General features: G+C 55.6%; 1 protein-coding gene across 1 annotated transcript in view; it reads left to right on the plus strand.

Moving 5' to 3' along the window:
• Positions 1–277: 277 nt before the first annotated feature.
• Positions 278–17,513, plus strand: part of IMPA2 (inositol monophosphatase 2) — a 28,073-nt gene continuing 10,837 nt past the window's right edge. The window contains exons 1-3 of the mRNA XM_065890448.1: positions 278–373; positions 10,409–10,542; positions 16,974–17,078. Coding sequence (XP_065746520.1) covers positions 278–373; positions 10,409–10,542; positions 16,974–17,078 — 335 coding nt within the window. The remainder of the gene's footprint in view (positions 374–10,408; positions 10,543–16,973; positions 17,079–17,513) is intronic.

Genomic DNA, 17,513 nt, shown 5'->3' on the forward strand with positions numbered 1-17,513 from the left:
GGGGCCTGGCGATGTGGGGGCGGGGCTCATCGCCGGTCGCGCAGGGAGAGGGACCCAGGGAGGAAAGGAGCGGGGCTCGGCGCGGGGCGGGGTTTGCGCAGGAGGGCGGGGCAGGGAGGGGCGAGGGGCGGGACGGGACGCTGGGCGCTGCTCCAGGGCCAGGGGCAGCTGCAGGTCCGCTCCCCGCCAGCTCCCGGTCCCTCGCAAGTCCTCACGGGCGGGCGAGCGCGGCCCAGGCGCGGAGCGGCGGGAGGCGCCGGCAGTCCCGGAGGCCGCGATGAAGCCGAGCAGCGAGGACGGGGCGACGCAGGCCGGGGGCCCGTGGGAGGAGTGCTTCGAGGCAGCGGCGCAGCTGGCGCTGCGGGCTGGACAGGTGAGCGCGGCTCCGGGCGCACGGCAGGCGCACTCGGACTTGGGGCAGAGCGGACGCAGGGCGTGGGCGGACGGAGACCCAGAGGGCCGGGCCGGGACCTGGGGGCGCGAGCCGCGGAGGGGCTCCGCCAGCCTACAGCACACTGTGCACCTGCCACGCCTGCGCCGGGACGGGCTCCCTGGATCCCGCGGCCCGGAGGCGCGGGCCGGGCTCGGGGCGCAGGGCGGCCTGCCAGGAGCGGGCGGGTCAGGGCGCGCGGACTGCCTCGGATTTGACCCAGTGGGCGGGACACGGTGCGGTTACCCCGCGTTAACCCCTACGCGTGGAGGTCGGGCGGACAGCCTGTCCTCGCGCAGTCGGAGTCTAGAGGGTTCCACTCTGCGTTTGGAGGAACTGCTACCCGCACCGGAAGGGTGACGGTCAAGCAGCGGAGCTGAAGAAACCTTCAGAGGGCAGCCCCTCTCTTCGCACTTTCCTGTGTGGTTTGTTCCCCCATTTCCTCGGTGCTTCACGCCTGGGGTTCCGCAGGCCACGTGCGGCGGCGAATGGGGGGCGCGGGGCGAGGCAGGGCGCAGGGACCGCTCGCTCCCTGCTCGCGCGTCAAGGCGCTCGGCTGCGTTACTGCGAGCGGAGCAGGAGGGTGGACAGAGGAGGAGCCCTGCCCGCAGACGGATTTTCTGTTCCCAGCGGCAGTTCCTTTTCGGTCTGAAAGTGCCCCACGGGCTAAAGCCAGGCTGTCGCCAGTCCTGCATTTGAAGTGAGTCCTTAACGTGAACAGTTACAGTGCGGTCCCTTGGTCCCCTAAAAGTTAACTTTCAACACTAGTGGACCCTCCCTCTGTGAGACTTGATCCTTGGGGAAAAGGAGGACCCCAGCCTTACCTGCTGCATTGATGGAGCTCATGGTTTCAGGGCAAACGTTCTTCCTGGAAAGCTGGTCCACTGTGTGAGGGGCGCGCTTGACCTCCCCCCTCCCGAGAACCTCACTTCCTCTCCAGAGTGAGCGTCCTCAGGATATTTGGTAACTTTTAGGTTCCACCATACAACTTTTCTTCTTTCATCTTTGAGAAGAAGCCAGTTTAGAATTCAGACACCACTGTGTAAACCCTGGTGAGTTGTTATGGGTTTCTGTGGTTTTTCAAATTTAGATCCTTGAGGAAACAGAAGGGTTTTTGAAACCCCCTCCCTTTTTTAAAACAAATTTACAAATGCTTACACAGAACTTGCAATATAGCAGACACCGTTCTAAGGGTCCTGGGAACTTTAACTTATTTAAGAGATAGCTTCTGCTTTTGCAACTTGCCAAGAACAACAGAAAAAACTTTTTTTGACAGTGGGGGAAGGATGCAATAAGGATTCTGCCACTGGGAGTCTGATCGGGGGCCCAGCACTCTGGGCTCCCTCCCTCCTGGGCATTATGCTGAGGCTTCCTGCCTGCCAGGCAGTGGCGGGGAGAGTGGCCGAATTGTCTGTGGCTGGGAGGGACAGAAGCCACACAGGGTCATCCTAACCCGTGTAAAGAGGGACAGACTGTCTTAGTAATGTTCTGACAGTAACAAGGTGCTGATTGGAGAAAACCTGGCCTGTAGCCAGAAAGCCCCAAGAGGCATGAAGGGTGGTTAGTGGTGATTCTTGGGAGTCCTCCTTAGCCAGAGGCACATTTGGTACAGGTTCTGTGGCCTTGTGGCCCAACGTGCCCACCCTCTCACGTTCTGCTGTTTTATTAAGTCTGCTACTCCTGAGACATCTCTGTGTGCTCCACCGAGTCTGGGTTCTCTACGTTCAGAGGGAGTGCCCTCCCTCCCAGGAGACAATGTCTGCCGTCCATGTTTCAGACATTGGTTCAGGGCAGCCCTGGACGATTTGCTGCCACCTCCCCTCTGCCGCATCCTGAGACGCCTCCCAGACCCCTCCTTCCTTGTCTCTCCACCACCCATCCCTGTGGTGCCCCTGAGAAGCATCCCTTCCAGTCCCAACCACCGTACCACTGCAGAAGCCCCTCCCTGGCTGTTGGGCTTTGGGGAAGGGGGTGACGTCAGCCCCACACCATCACCACCACGAGTACACAGAGTGATATTCATCGAAATGGGTATTTATCATCTTTTACATGATGTGTGAGCAAAAGTATTTTAGGGCTTCCCTGGTGGCGCAGTGGTTGAGAGTCCGCCTGCTGATGCAGGGGACACGGGTTCGTGCCCCGGTCCGGGAAGATCCCACGTGCCGCAGAGCGGCTGGGCCCGTGAGCCGTGGCCGCTGAGCCTGCGCGTCCGGAGCCTGTGCTCTGCAACGGGAGAGGCCACAGCGGTGAGAGGCCCGCGTACCGCAAAAAAAAAAAAAAAAAAATCTTAGAAAACTATGCTTTTTAAGTTGTCCTGCAGGGATAGATCCAGGTTTTCTTGAACCTGAAGTTTAGACAATTTACAGGACCTCTTTAAGAAAAAAAATACAAAATTACAAATTCAAAATTAGATATAAAAGTTTATTTAGAATAAGAAGATCACAACAGCATAAATTTTAAGATGCTAACAAATATAACAAAATACATAAGAATAATTTTTTAACTGCTTCTCAATCTTCTGTAATACTCTTTTCCCATTTTTGGCTTTATACTCTTTACATCTTTGAATGACAACGATTTTTTTTTTTTGTGGTACGTGGGCCTCTCACTGTTGTGGCTTCTCCCGTTGCGGAGCACAGGCTCCAGACGCGCAGGCTCAGCGGCCATGGCTCACGGGCCCAGCTGCTCCGCAGCATGTGGGATCTTCCCGGACTGGGGCACGATCCCGTGTCCCCTGCATCGGCAGGTGGACTCTCAACCACTGCGCCACCAGAGAAGCCTGACAACGATTTTGTAGTACTTTCTATGGAGAGACTAGAAAGGTAAATTCAGGCTTTCCTGTAGGATGGCTCATTGAAATTGATTACTATGGTTTAGAAAAGTTTAATTAGGCTTCAAACTTGTTACTGGTAGGGTCATATAAATGTTTAGGATTGCCATCAAATTTGAGAATCCTGTCAGTTTTATTTTACATATTAGTTGTCAGACAGGGAAGAATTTTCCAGTGTGCTCTGATGGGATGCCCTATGTCTACCTCCAACCGCCCAGGGCAGAGGGGCACAGCGGGGGCTCTGACCCAACATCCCTATTTGTCTGGCTTGCATTGCCACAGGTGTTTTTGTTTGTTTCTTTGTTTCTGTTTTTTTGTGTGTGGCGGCATTGGGTCTTCATTGCTGTGCATGGGCTTTCTCCCTAGTTGCGGCCAGCATGGGCTACTCTTATGGGCTACTCTTCCTTGTGGTGAGCAGGCTTCTCATTGTGATGGCTTCTCTTGTTGGGGAGCACAAGCTCTAGGTGCACGGGCTTCAGTAGTTGCAGCACATGGGCTCAGTAGTTGCAGCACAGGAGCTCAGTAGTTTGTGGCTTGAGGTCTTTAGAGCACAGGCTCAGTAGTTGTGGCGCACGGGCTTAGTTGCTCCACAGCATGTGGGATCTTCCCAGACCAGGGCTTGAACCCATGTCCCTTGCATTGGCAGGTGTACTCTTAACCACTGCACCACCAGGGAAGTCCCCACAGGTGTTGTCTTGATTTGTGATTTTATTTTTATCAGTTATTCACACAGGGAGTTTAAAAAGTGAAATACTGCTAAAGGGACTGTCGTGGAACCAGCAGTGTCCTGTCCCGTGTCATCCTCATCCTTTTCCCCAGAACTCACTGTTTTCAGTGTTCTGGTAGTTACACCCGTTTTCTAAGTAGTAGCTCTTTTTTTGCGTCATCCACATTAGACACTGTTATATCCTGTGGCTGCGTTACCTGTTGGTTCCATTGGTGCCTGTGCTCACGTGCTATGACCACATGTAGCACACGGTCAAGCTGGGTAGCATGGTTGTATTACATATTCTTTCTTATGCAGCTTGTGTTTTCCTTAAAGTCAAAAAAAACATATTTTTTCAGCTTAGTTTTCTACACACCTACCAACAGCCATCTTCTGACTTCCCAACAGAATTTTTGATGATCTCCTTGGTATAGACACTCATGGGTCTCGCTGCTGGGGACACGTGGTCCTCACACCTTCATGTGCATCGGAAGCACCTGGAGGGCCTCCGGAGCAGGCTGCATCCACCACAGGGTTCCCACTCACTGGGCCTGCAGTGGGGCCGAGAATGAGCGCTTCCACCAAAACCCCAGCTGATGCTGTCCGGCTGGGGATGGCACTTTGAGAAACACTGCTGTATGTAGTATTTTGTTACGTGACTATATGACAGTTTATTCATTCAACTCTTGAAGAAACTCTGGATGATGTCCAGTTTGGATTATTAGGCATAATGTTGCTCATCCAGCACTCTCGCATGTGTCTTTTGGTTACCTCCATATGCATTTCTGCTGGGGTTAGATTAACAATAGGAGTGAAATTGCTGTGTCATCGTGTATGAAATTCTGCCAGGTGGTTTTCCAAGGCGGATGCAGGGATTCACGATTCCCCAGCAGGAGGTGAGGGTTCCTGTTGCCTCATCTCTCAGAGGACACTTGGTATTGTCTGTCTTTCTATTTTAGCCCTTGTGACCAGTTTGAGGTGGTGTTTTACGGTGGTTTTAATTTGCATGTCCTGTATGACTGATGAACGTAAGTGCCTTTTTATGTGTTTACTGGCCTCTGTTTTTAAAATGGTGGTGCTAAAACAGGTTAGAAATGTATTCACTCACACAACAACTATTTGAGTAACTCTGGAAAGGACTTTAACCTTACTCTGAGTGTGATTGAGGTTCGGGGTAGAGTCCCATGTGGAGCCCTGCAGGGTGATGGGGAGACCACCCTGGCTGCTGCTGGGGTGGGGGTGAGGCTGCAGCGCCACAGGGGGTGGGGCAGAACCAGATCTCGGATGGACCGAGTGAAGGATGAGGGTGGATCTGACTGGGGGTGGTGAAGAAGGTGGTAAACAGATGTATTTCAAAGGCAGAGCTGTCAGGTTTCCTGCCAGATAGGAAGCGGGTGTGAGAGGAGCCAGGGGTGCCTGCAGGGTTCGGGTCTGAAGAACTGTCCAGTGAATTTGCAGGAACTGTAGGGGGAGCAGGTTTGGAGGTGGAGGTCAGGTCCTGTGTTCCACGAGCTGTGAGCTGTTGACCTTGAAATGCCGGTGGATCTCTACGTGGGGGCCTTTAGGTGGAGAGTTCACGTGAGAGGCTGAGGGTGGAGGCGCCAGTTTGGGAGCCGTCAGTCAGCCTGGGCTGATGTCTCAGGCTGGGTCCCGCCCGGGACGGGGACAAGCAGGCTTGTCTGCCCTGGGCTCTCCGTAGGCGGATCCCATATCGAGCTACTGGCATTTCCTCTGGGAGATCGCAACCTGGCGGGACGTGGAAGTGGAGGTCCCCCTGCTGTCCTGGCTGAGGATGGAGAGGGCAGCTGGTGACCTCACCACTTCCACTGTCAGTCCTGGCCTTGTCAGCCCCACCTGCACCCGCGCCCCAAGCTTCCGCAGAGTGGGGTCACCCGTGTTGACATTTGTAACACTTTCACCCACATTTGAAGCCTCAGCCAAGATGGAACTTGTGAGATAGCAGCTGGCAGTTGGAGCAGCAGCCCCACTGGCACACATGGGCTGAGGGTCCAGGGACAGTCTATGGAGAGCTCTCTCTCACGCAGAGAAGGGTTTGTGTTTTCTGTCTGTTCTGGCCTTCAGCTGATGGGGCCAGGCCCACCCACATTCCAAAGGGCAATCTGCTTTACTGATTAATATGTTCATCTCATCCAAAAACGTCCTTGCAGAAACACCCAGAATAACATTCAACACGGTATTTGGGTACCCCACGGCCCAGTCAAGTTGACACATAAGATTAACCATCACATCACATTCATAAGTCTGGAACCTGAAACGTGGCAGTACCACCAGGCCCACATCTGCAGGGGAAAGATGTTGCCTGTTGAAACCCCACTTCCACAGAGTTCTCCGTGTGCGTTCCATGAGTCCCCGAGCTCACACACGTTGCTCCATAGGGATGGGTGATAATCGTATGGTCGACTTGGGGACAGTAGCATACAACCGAGATGGTTCACAGACAAGAAAGAGGCATTTGGACGTGTCTCTGAATGACACCTCAGATGCTGGAGCTGATGGGATTTGAAATTCAGGCTTCAGTGACTTAAGTCCCATATTTTATATATTAAACATTAACAGAATGTTATTTTGAGGGAGAGATCCAGGCCAGGAGGTCTATGAAGTACAGGCTTAGTTAGTGAGTAGCTGAAAGACATTAATTAAAAAACAGCCACACTAACTTATTGCTGGCAAAATGAGAATGTTTAAAATCCCAAGACTGAGAGAAAACAGTTGTGGTAAAGGGTTTTAGCAGGTAACTCACCCGGAACCCCACAGGCCTTTCCTCTGAGGATGCGACTGTGATTAAAAGGCAGGGCTGATTGAGTCTCATAATGATTTGTTTAAAAACAAGACACTGGGCTTCCCTGGTGGCGCAGTGGTTGAGAGTCCGCCTGCCGATGCAGGGGACACGGATTCGTGCCCCGGTCCAGGAACTTCCCACATGCCGCGGAGCGGCTAGGCCCGTGAGCCTATGGCCGCTGAGCCTGCGCGTCCGGAGCCTGTGCTCTACAACGGGAGAGGCCACAACAGTGAGAGGCCCGCATACAGCAAAAAAAAAAAAAAAAAACAAGACACTATCCCCACCTTTCCTCTCAGTGTAGGAAATTGTCTGAATTGAACTTTTCTTAACCTAGTACTGAGATTTGTACATTGTGTATGTAGTAGGTTTGGGGGGTTTTGTCGTAAGGCATTAAGTGTTTTGAGGCCTCAGCGCCCTCAGATGGACGGATGGGCCTTCAGAGGAGTGGACGGGAGAGTGTCTGGGGCCAGGATGGCTGGCTCATCTGAAGGGCAGTGTAGTCTGGGATGATAATTCAGAAATGGGACCTAAATATCTGGGAGTGCAACCGGATGAGAGGGAGGAGTCGGGAATGGTCTGCAGGTCCCTCCCAGGCATCCAAGGCCCGAAGGAGCAGCAGCTGGTGAAGAGGGCTGGCCATGGCAGCACTGCAGGTGGCTGGGAATGCGGGTGTGGCCTGCCCTGCGCTGAGGGACACAGGCCCACAAGGAAAGGATCATCACACAGCCATAAACACTAATAGAAACGGAAAAGAAATCCTTATAAAAGGACACGCTCTAGCATCCTCCTCCTGGATCCGTAATTTCCGTCCTTTGCATGATCTGTGGCTGGGGGCCTGGCTCCCCTGGGAAGAAGCCCAGATGACATCAGGACGCCCCCACTGCCCCTGGGCATGTCTCCTCTCCATTGGATCCAGAGGATGGAGAGGCCAGGGCGCTCAGATGAGGCTTCATGAGAGCACTTGCCGAGCTTCTTCCCGACTTAGTTACCTGACCCCATGTGCACCCAGCAGGTGTTCTCTGAGACCCCACCATGTGTCAGGCTGCAGAGCCCACCTGGGGGTTGGGTTCAGACACAGGGCAGATGAGGGTTCTAACCCGGGAGCCAGGAGCGAACTTGCAGGGTGAGCGCCGGCTCTGCGGGGAGGTGACATCCCAGTCACAAAGGAGGAGTGCTGGGGCCAGAGGAACCTGGTGTCCAGTGGGAAGGGGGCGGGAGGGTGAGTGACGGTTCGGTGCAGCAGGAGGGGCAGGGTATGTGGGGGCGCAGAGGTGGGCCGATGGGCTGGCTCCTTTAGAGTCGGGGACAGAGGCAGGGGGTCCTTTCTCCCCACCCCTCCCAAGTCCATTTGGAGTCTGGGAGGCAGGCTCTGCTTCCCGAGTCACCCAGGGGCCCGTCCCTTCCCGCCACTGCTCTGACCCCACTGATCTGAGCCTGGCGACCACGCCCAAGTCACAGCGGAGGGAGTGGAAGGGCAGGAGGAAGTGCCGTGCCAACAATGGCTCTTTGAGGACGTGACTCGGGAGTCACACGCATCGCTTCGCCTCGCGTCCTCGGGGCCGACCTTGGTCCCAGGGCCACACCTGCCTGCACAGGAGGCTGCGATGCGGGCTGCCATGTGGCTTGGTGCCCTGCTAACCTTGGACTTTGTTCCTAGAAGGAAGAGGGCCAGCTACTCGGGTCCAGTTGTCTCTGCTCCAGGCCAGCCCACGGAGGCCACTGTGAGCTACGTCGGGGGTGACTTCATCCTCGGGGAGACGGGGCCATTAGGTGCTTTATGCAGGCCCGGGCTTAGCGAGCCCTTCTGGCTGCACTGCAGGGAGTGGACATGCGGGGGGAGAGGGGGGCCCGGGAGGCAGGACAGGATGGAAGCCAGAGGGTGATGGGCTTCGAGGGCAACAAGAGGCGAAACAAGACAGATCAAGGGGTCAGTGTTCCACAAGTGCATGAGGTCCGGTTGCAAAAAATGGTGCTGAGTCTGTTTAAGCAGTCTGAGGTATAATGTACTGGTGACTTGAACGGTTTTGCGCCTCAGCTGTGTGCCGGGCACGACCCTAGACACCAGGCGGGCAGCAGGGAGCAGAGAGCAAGCCGGGTTTTCTGTTAGAAACCATTACAACCAATCTGTTATCTTTGCAACCAAGCTCGGAAAACCAAACAACTGTCTGGGCTTGGTGCTGGGATGAGGACCGCCCCTGTCTAGGGGGTCCTGCTTATTCTGTGAAATCCTGCGTGAGCACCCCTATCTGCAGGCTTCCTGGAGGCGTCTTCCTGGCCTCCTCCTCTTCAGCGAATGGGTACATGGGATGTGGGTGCAGGGTATGTGTACACAGCAATGTGAGTACATGGGATGTGGGTACAGGGCATGTGTGTACATGGCAGGTGGGTACAGGGCATGTGTGTACGCGGCATATGCGTACAGGGCATGTGGATACAGAGCATGTAATTACACGGCGTGTGTGTGCAGGGCATGTGTGTACACGGCATGTGGGTACAGGGCATGTGTGTACACAGCATGTGGGTACATGGGATGTGGGTACAGGGCATGTGTATATACGGCATGTGGGTACATGGGATATGAGTACAGGGTATGTGTGTACATGGTGTGTGGGTACAGGGCATGTGTGTACACGACATGTGGGTACAGGGCATGTGTGTACAGGGCATGTGTGTACACGGCATCTGGGTACAGGGCAGGTGGGTACAGGGCATGTGTGTACACGGCAAGTGGATACAGGGCATTGTATACATGGCATGTGGGTACAGGGCATGTGTACAAGGCATGTATGTACATGGCATGTGTGTACATGATGTGTGTGTACAGGGCATGGGATACACCCACCTAAGGTTGAAGAGTAAGTATCACGGGGTGGGCGGTATGGATGTCAGGTGGCGGCTGAGCGAGGGGGTCCATGGAAGGAGGTGAGGGACCCTGGGTGCAGCGGGTCTTGGAGGAGAGGTCAGAGGTCGCTTCAGGGTCCTGCTGTCACTGTGGTTGGGGACTCAAGCTGTGACTCGGGCAGAGGTGACAGAATAGGCCCTAGCTGCAGTGGGGCTGTTTCCTGATTAATACCCTCAACGACTTCCTGTGTGGGCCCCCGGGGAGGCCCTGGCGCTCAGCCCTCTGTCCCGGGTGTAGGCGAAGCGCTGGCAGCTCCTGGGAGACCAAACCACACGGTCCTGTGACCTGATGCACCCAGCCCCCGGGGCGTGAGGCCAGGGCCTGCCTTCTAGTTCTCTGCGTGCGTTTTCAGTTTCCCGGGTTTGGTTTCGGCTGGACCGTTTGGGCTCCCGATCCAGGGGCACGTTCGTGTGACGGGCAAAGTGAATGAGGAGAAGCGGTTCCTGCACTGAAATCTCTCGAGTTCAAGCTCGGGGGCTCCGTGGGGCTCCGTGGCTGAAGCTTCACGTCCTTAGAACCGCGTTCCTTTCCTCCAAAGAAAGACTGTTCCACCCATGACCGCCTTTCTCGCGAGAAGAGTAGGTGGCAGTGAAGGTTCCCAGGAGCCCCACAGAGGCGGGCGCCACCGGTCCATCTGTCTGGCCGTCCGCGGTGGGGGAGGGGCCCCAGCTCTGGTGCAGGACCGCCCCCAGCGTAGGGGGTGCTGGCCAGCATCACCCACCTCCCGACTTGCATTGCAGATCATCAGGAAAGCCCTTTCTGAGGAAAAACGTGTCTCAACAAAAACGTCGGCCGCGGACCTGGTGACAGAAACAGATCACATGGTGGAGGCTCTGATCCTGCAGGAGCTGCAGCAGCGCTTTCCCTCCCACAGGTGGGTGCGCTGGGGCCTCGCTGATTCCTTGCTGTGACCTGCCCCCGGCCGCATGTCCCCCCACTCCCCGCCCCGCCGCGGATCCTGGCAGGGAGTCCCCTCTGCTGTGCCCTGTCAGCCCAGGGCCACCCGGACTTTCCCAGGACGCATCCCCGCGTGTGGCCGTCGCCAGGGCTGCCCGCCCCTCCTGCCAAGCCCACACCAAGCCCTCAGGGCCACCCCCCTCCAGAGCAGGTGTCCCTGATCTTTTGGGTCACTGTGTGGAGAATCCGATGCAACAATTAATCTTTTCCTTGAAAAAGGCCAGCATTTGCCCAGCACTGTGTGTCTAGTTCCAAGGGGGCCCAGAGCCCCAGGGGCAGACGCTCTGAGCTCGGGGAGGGGGCTCCTTGGGCACAAGTGTCCCTTTCCTTCCTTAGGGAGCTGCTCACCCTGGAGCCCAATCGCTGGATTCCCAGGTGTAGGCGACATGTCTGTCCAGCCCCACGTCCATGTGGACCAGTGAGGGGCTCCCTCCTGCCGCGTGACGCCCTGCGAGTGACTGGGGGGTAGGGGACAGGCCGTACACACTCGCACCTTCTCCCCGCTCCTTTCTTCTAACCCACATCACCTGGGGGGTCATGTGTGTGTATATGTGTGCGTGTGTGTGTGCAGGCGTGTTGACGACAGCCCTTGTGTTTCAGCGTCTCTCCCTTTTTCCTTGTTTGGCGTAAAGTCAGGACCCTAGCATCTATTATAATGGTTACAGGCTCTGCACTGTTTATGATTTCTTAACTTTCAAAAATCTAAATTAAATGGCAGCGTCCAAAGAATCAGAGCTGACCTTTGAACAGCATGGGTTTGAGCCACACAGGTCCACACAGACGTGGCTGCAGACGCAGGGCAGGGTGGCCGGGCTGGCTGGCAGGGTCAGTGCCCCTGGCCCCGCCGTGTTCAAGGCAATTGTATTCCCTGAGAGGTGACGGCTCAGGAACCACCACTGGTTCTGGCTCAGGAGCTCTTTCTGTCCCTGTATCGTCTGGTGGCTCCAACAGCAGTGAGGCAGCTGGACTGTGGGGCCCTAGGGTCCAGGGTCCAGGTAAAGGCTCTGGTCACTGCAGGGGTCTGCGTGGTGGTGGTCCCAGGCCTCCTGGCGCTTTGAAGCCAGATCACTCTGACAGACTGAATCCTGAAAGTGCTGGCCAGTTGCTGGTGCTTTGGATGCACTGTTGTGTCGATATGGGGCCTGGTGTCTGTTTGCACAGTGTGAATTTACACACTCCTTGACAAGTATCACAGGACAGAAGACAGTGTGTCACACGGGGTGCCTCAGGCTCCGAAGCCCCTTAGGAAGACTGTCTGGGTCTGCCCAGAGCAGCAGTCCCCACCCCGGGTGGGTGTCAGGCCCCCTGGAGCCTCTCCAACCGTGCCTGCCAGCCCACCTGACAAAGCCCTGGGCAGTGCAGGTACCCCCCCACCCCCTAACAAGAGGCAGCGGTCCCCAAGCTGCAGGCTGCGAGGCAGGGACTGGCTGCCCATGTCAGCCTGGCTCTGCTCCCTCTCCCCTCTCGGCTCTGAGAGCAAAGCCAGGATGCTACTCTCTGCTCTGTTGCCTAGAAAATCAGGTGAAATCATTTTTCAGCATACCTAAGTCAGGTTTGTTTTTTTCCCAATGATTAAGGTTTAAAAGAAAGTATCAGAATTTGGGGACATTTAATTGTATTTTAGATCAGAGACAAATTGAGAAACTTGTGATGAGGAAAAAAATTGCATGCATATTATAAGATAAAATAGTATATTGTTATTTTTCTGCATTCAGAGTATTAAATATATCCCTTAAACAACAAGTTGGTATAAGGCTGTCACCCTTTCTTAAGAAGTCTGAACTTATGCTCTTCCTCATTTTTAGTCTTTCACAAAACAGTATTAAAGATAGATTGCATGGGACTTCCCTGGTGGTGCAGTGGTTAAAGAATCCGCCTGCAACGCAGGGGACACAGGTTCAATCCCTGGTCCGGGAAGATCCCACATGCCGCGGAGCAACTAAGCCCGTGAGCCACAACTACTGAGCCTGTGCTCTAGAGCCCGCGAGCCACAACTACTGAGCCTGCATGCCACAACTACTGAAGCCTGCGCACCCTAGAGCCCATGCTCCGCAACAAGAGAAGCCACCGCAATAGAAGCCCACACACTGCAACGAAGAGTAGCCCCCGCTCGCCACAACTAGAGAAAGCCCGTGAGCAGCAACAAAGACCAAACGCAGCCAAAAAAAAAAAAAAAAAAAAAATTAAAAGACAAGATAGAATGTAGCTGTTTTGACTTTGATAAAATAAGAAACAACCTGACTGTGGGCTCCCTGGTTTTGCTATTTTATTTTACTCACTGGTGAAATCCAAAGCCTGGGAGATGGGTGTGGACAGAAACTGCACTCGCTTCTGCCCTCGGCTGGGCAGTTGCTCTACCCCCAGGGATGGGAATCTGACCACAGTGTCACCCAGCATTGACACTGCCGCGTGGAGGAGGTGACACAAGGAACCAGGTCAGGGCCGCATTCCCTAAGCACTGTGTTGGCGCCGAAGGCATGAGCTCAGTCTGCGTCCGGGCCGCCTCTGTGGGTGCTAAAACCTGTTCCAGCTGTGCTCCCAAGTGAGATCCAAGTGGGGCAACTTTGAAGACATGCAGTAGCATCGCTAAGCCTGTCTGCGTCTCCTTGTCCGGGAGGCACAGGCCGGGGGAGGAGGATGGCTGGTGCTCTCTCACCTCTGCCGGGGCTGGGCCCCTGGTGGGATGTGGCCGCACTGTTGTGCTGACTGGCCCCTGTGCCATGTGGGGTGTGTGCACTCGGGGATAAGGCGTTCCTGGCCACCACCACCTGAATGCCTGCCTGCATTGTCTCCCCGCTGCATTTCACGCTGTGTCCTCGGGCAGCAGAGCCTGGGCCGAAGCCTGAGCGATGAGGCCGAGGACATTAGCTGGCTCCCTAGTGGACTGAAGGTGACCCTGACCTTGTCACAGAGTCAACAAACTGGCCAAAGAGAAGGCCTGGGTGCTCCTGGCCATCAAAATCATAAGGAGGGTTTGTTACGACTCTTAGGAAGAAGTAATAAAGCAGAACGTATTGGTCTAACTTGTTTCTAACTTTGAACCTTGTGCCTGGTGCTCTTTTCCTCTGTACATTCGATAGGCCTATGAAATGGCCCCATGCTCAGTCACGTGTGTTGTTTCTGTTTACATTGTGGGTTTTTCGTGGACGGTCCAGCGCTCTTGTTGAGGTGTCTGTTACTCTCTCACACGCCATCTGAGTCCATGTACCCCGGCCTCTGCAGGAATTACCTTCCCACACGGAGAAAATCAGGGTCCACAGTCTGGGGAGGTATTCTGGTGCCTTAGAAGAGTGAACACGTCTGAGGCCCTGCCCCCAGGGCCACCCACGGGCACGAGGCAAGTGGGGAGGTGACCAGCGCTCCCCCCGCCTGGGCTTGTGGTCAAGAGGAGGGTGCCCTCGGCCTGAACAGTCGACGCCCAGAAAGGCCAGGCCTTGGAGTGGCTGCTTGGAGTGACTCCCACCAGAAATGCCCCACAGGATGAAAGCTGTGTCTGCTGATGCATCATGGGGGCTGCTCCGGGAGCCCAGAGACCGCGTACACACATTTGCTGATGGACTGACGGCCAGCCGCAGGCTGTGGTCCAGCTCTCTGAGCTGTCGGCCCCTCCTCCTCCTCCAGGACCCCAGCGACTCCTGCCAACCCCCCTAGTAGGTACCAGCTTCTCGCTTAAAATCAGGTTAGAAATGGAAGAAGATTCCACATTCCTCCCAGGTTCCTGGGATCATCTTTGTTGTGAGTCATTTCTATTCTCGACCTTAGTGACGTATTCTCACTGCTTCCTGGACCTTGTGCCCAGTTCAAGCCTGGGACTTTGTCCTCATGTGTGTGTGTTTCGGGTATGGCCCCCTTTCTTTAAGAACATAATCACAAACTGTTGCAGAAAAATCACGCAGCTGCGGAAAGCACTGAAGACGGACTTAATACCTTACATCTTTGACTCAGAAAACCTCAGAGCTAATTGTGGCATAGGACCGTCCCCTTGTTTCTGCCGGGGTTAGCGGTCGGGGAGTCACCCTGCCTGGCCGCACCCCGCCCAGCCTCCTCTGACTTGATGGTCACCACGACCTTGTTCATCTAGACCCGCCTACCTGGGTCACATGATCCGAATGATCCAAATTCCCAGCGGGGAGGATGGCAGGGAAGCTGCCCAGCAGGAGGAGGGATAAAAGCCAGGAGCTTCCCGGATGCATGTGGTCTGCCCTCTGGGCTGTAAGCTCCTGGGGGCAGCTCTAGGCTTTCTCCACTCACACGAATTTTCCAGGTTCCTCATCCCTGCCCCCAGTCCGGTGCTTTGCTTGCTCACAGATGGGTTTTTCCAGGGACAGCGGTGGGCGGGCTGGGAACAGCAACCTGAAAATGATGATGTAGCCTCATCGTGTACACGGATGAGCTTCAGGTGGTTTGTCTGTGTCTGGATGACTCTGCACATAGAGCGTGAGTTTCATAATCTTTGGGACAGAAATGCTGCCAGAGTTGAGGGGGACCAGCTGAGTGACGGTGCAGGTGACGGCACTGTGTCAGTTGAAGTGACACCAGAATGAAGGGCACCTTCACAGTGTTAGGACCGTGACATGCCAGCCTGGAGAGCTTCCTGCGGTGACAGAGGTGTTCTGTCTGCACGTCCAGTGTGGTGGCCTCTGACCCGTGTGACTAGTGAGACTAAGGCGCCAACGCTAACTTTTTTTATTTTTATTTATTTTATTTATTTTATTTATTTATTTTTGGCTGCGTTAGGTCTTCATTGCTGTGCGTGGGCTTTCTCTAGTTGCGGCAAGCCGGGGCTACTCTTTGTTGTTACAGTGGCTTCTCTTGTTGCAGAGCACAGGCACTAGGCGCGCGGGATCCAGTAGTTGTGGCACGCAGGCTCAGTAGTTACGGCTCGTGGGCTCTAGAGCACAGGCTCAGTAGTTGTGGCACACGGGCCTAGTTGCTCTGCAGCACGTGGGATCTTCCTGGGCCAGGGCTCGAACCCGTGTCCCCTGCATTGGCAGGCGGATTCTTAACCACTGTGCCACCAGGAAAGTCCCCAACTCTAACTTTTAAATTCTATTTAAAAAGAGCTTCCGGGGCTTCCCTGGTGGCGCAGTGGTTGAGAGTCCGCCTGCCGATGCAGGGGACACGGGTTCGTGCCCCGGTCCGGGAAGATCCCACATGCCACGGAGCGGCTGGGCCCGTGAGCCATGGCTGTTGAGCCTGCGCGTCCAGAGCCTGTACTCCGCAATGGGAGAGGCCACAACAGTGAGAGGCCCGTGTAACGCAAAAAAATAAAAATAAAAAAGAGCGTCCCGACGACTACAACTGGGGTGTGCAAAACGCCAGCAGTAGGACACCAAGCATTTCTTGTTTTTCACTCGTTTTTCCTTCTTGGTAGAGGTGTGCTGTGGTCAGGGCCCCTTTTCCTCTAGGACCTAGTGGGAAGCCCTTGGCAGGACAAGGTGAACCTGATCTGTTGGGGACGGTCGGAAACCTGTGTCGGGCGCCGTCCTGGGGGTTTAGGTGGAGCTTGTTCTTTCCTCCCAGGAGGCAGGGATGCAGACACTTCGGGAGACCCTCCAGCATGAGCCAGCATGATGCGGGGGGACAAGAAGGAGGGGTAGGGGAGCCATCCCTGGTTTCCGGCCTAGGCGGCTGGCTCCTGGCGGCTCCCGTTGCTGAGACAGACCAAGTGGATTCTGCCTTGTTGCCGTCTAGTTCAGGTTCCCAACAGGGCATGGACAGCCTTGCGGTGGGGCTTGTGTTCAGAGGACTCGTCACAGAGGACGGGCGGGGACAGGAGACCGGGGTGCGTGGCCTGTGTACTCCTTCAGGATGGGGTCCAGAGGGGAGCCCAGGGTGGGTGGGGCCTCCCAGGAGCAACGTCAGCTCCTGTCTCCCGCATGCGGGACGGATGCCAGGTCACCACCTGTGGTTCGGGGAGGCTGGGCTGGGTACAGATGGAGTGTCAGCTGTGATGCAGCCTGTTTCCCCAACCCCAGGCCAGCCCCCCCCCCCCCAGCATCCTCAGGCCCCTGGCTGGCTCTCTTCTTGGCCTTATCCCTGCAGAGTCAAGTCAGTGCAGAGCTCAGCTTCTCGCCAGCAGCTCTTCCCACATCCATCCTCGGACCCCCGCCTGGCCCACCGCACCCCCGGTGCTTTAACAGGTGTCACCTTGTGTGTCTGGGTCCCACCAAGTGACAGATTAGCAGAGGGCAAAATGCAGAAGGTCTTTCCCGGACGCTGCCCCTGTTTGACCGGAGAGGCCGGGTGAGATCTCCTCACCCTGCCTGCTGGTCTCCGGGGCCGGGGCTCGAAACGCTGAGTCTCAAGTTCCTAGCCTTTTCTCAGGCTGAGCTCTGTCCACTGCAGGTTCATCGCGGAGGAGGCTGCAGCCGCTGGGGCCAAGTGTGTGCTTACCCCCAGCCCCACCTGGATCGTTGACCCCATTGATGGCACCTGCAACTTCGTGCACAGGTGAGCGCAGGCACACCCCGGCTTTTCCGAAGCAGCACGTCAGCAAACTTCTAGCGGGTTTGTGGTCTCACTTACAAGTCATGATACTTTAAAGTTTCCCATTTGTGAGATATGTTCAGAGCATGTAGGAGATCTTCACTTGTTTAAAAACTATTGCATTTGTCACATTTAAACGTTGGGTTGAATTAAGAAGGACCCTTAAGGAGGCCCCTGGAGAGATGGGCAGGGTTGTAAATAACACAGGGTGTCTGGTCCAGCAGCCTTGGGAGCACGTGTATGGATGGTGGCCTGGGGGGTTGAGGAGCCACCGGCTGCCGGCCTAATCTGGACAGATGTCAGCCCAGAGCAGCAGGTTTTCGGGAGGTCAGAGGCATGTGATGGCAGTGACCTGCCCAGCCCCAGAAGCGCTGACAGGGGGCGGGGTGGGGGGCTGTC

This window comes from Phocoena phocoena, chromosome 13, assembly GCF_963924675.1.
Source record: "Phocoena phocoena chromosome 13, mPhoPho1.1, whole genome shotgun sequence".
Classification (NCBI taxonomy): domain Eukaryota; kingdom Metazoa; phylum Chordata; class Mammalia; order Artiodactyla; family Phocoenidae; genus Phocoena; species Phocoena phocoena.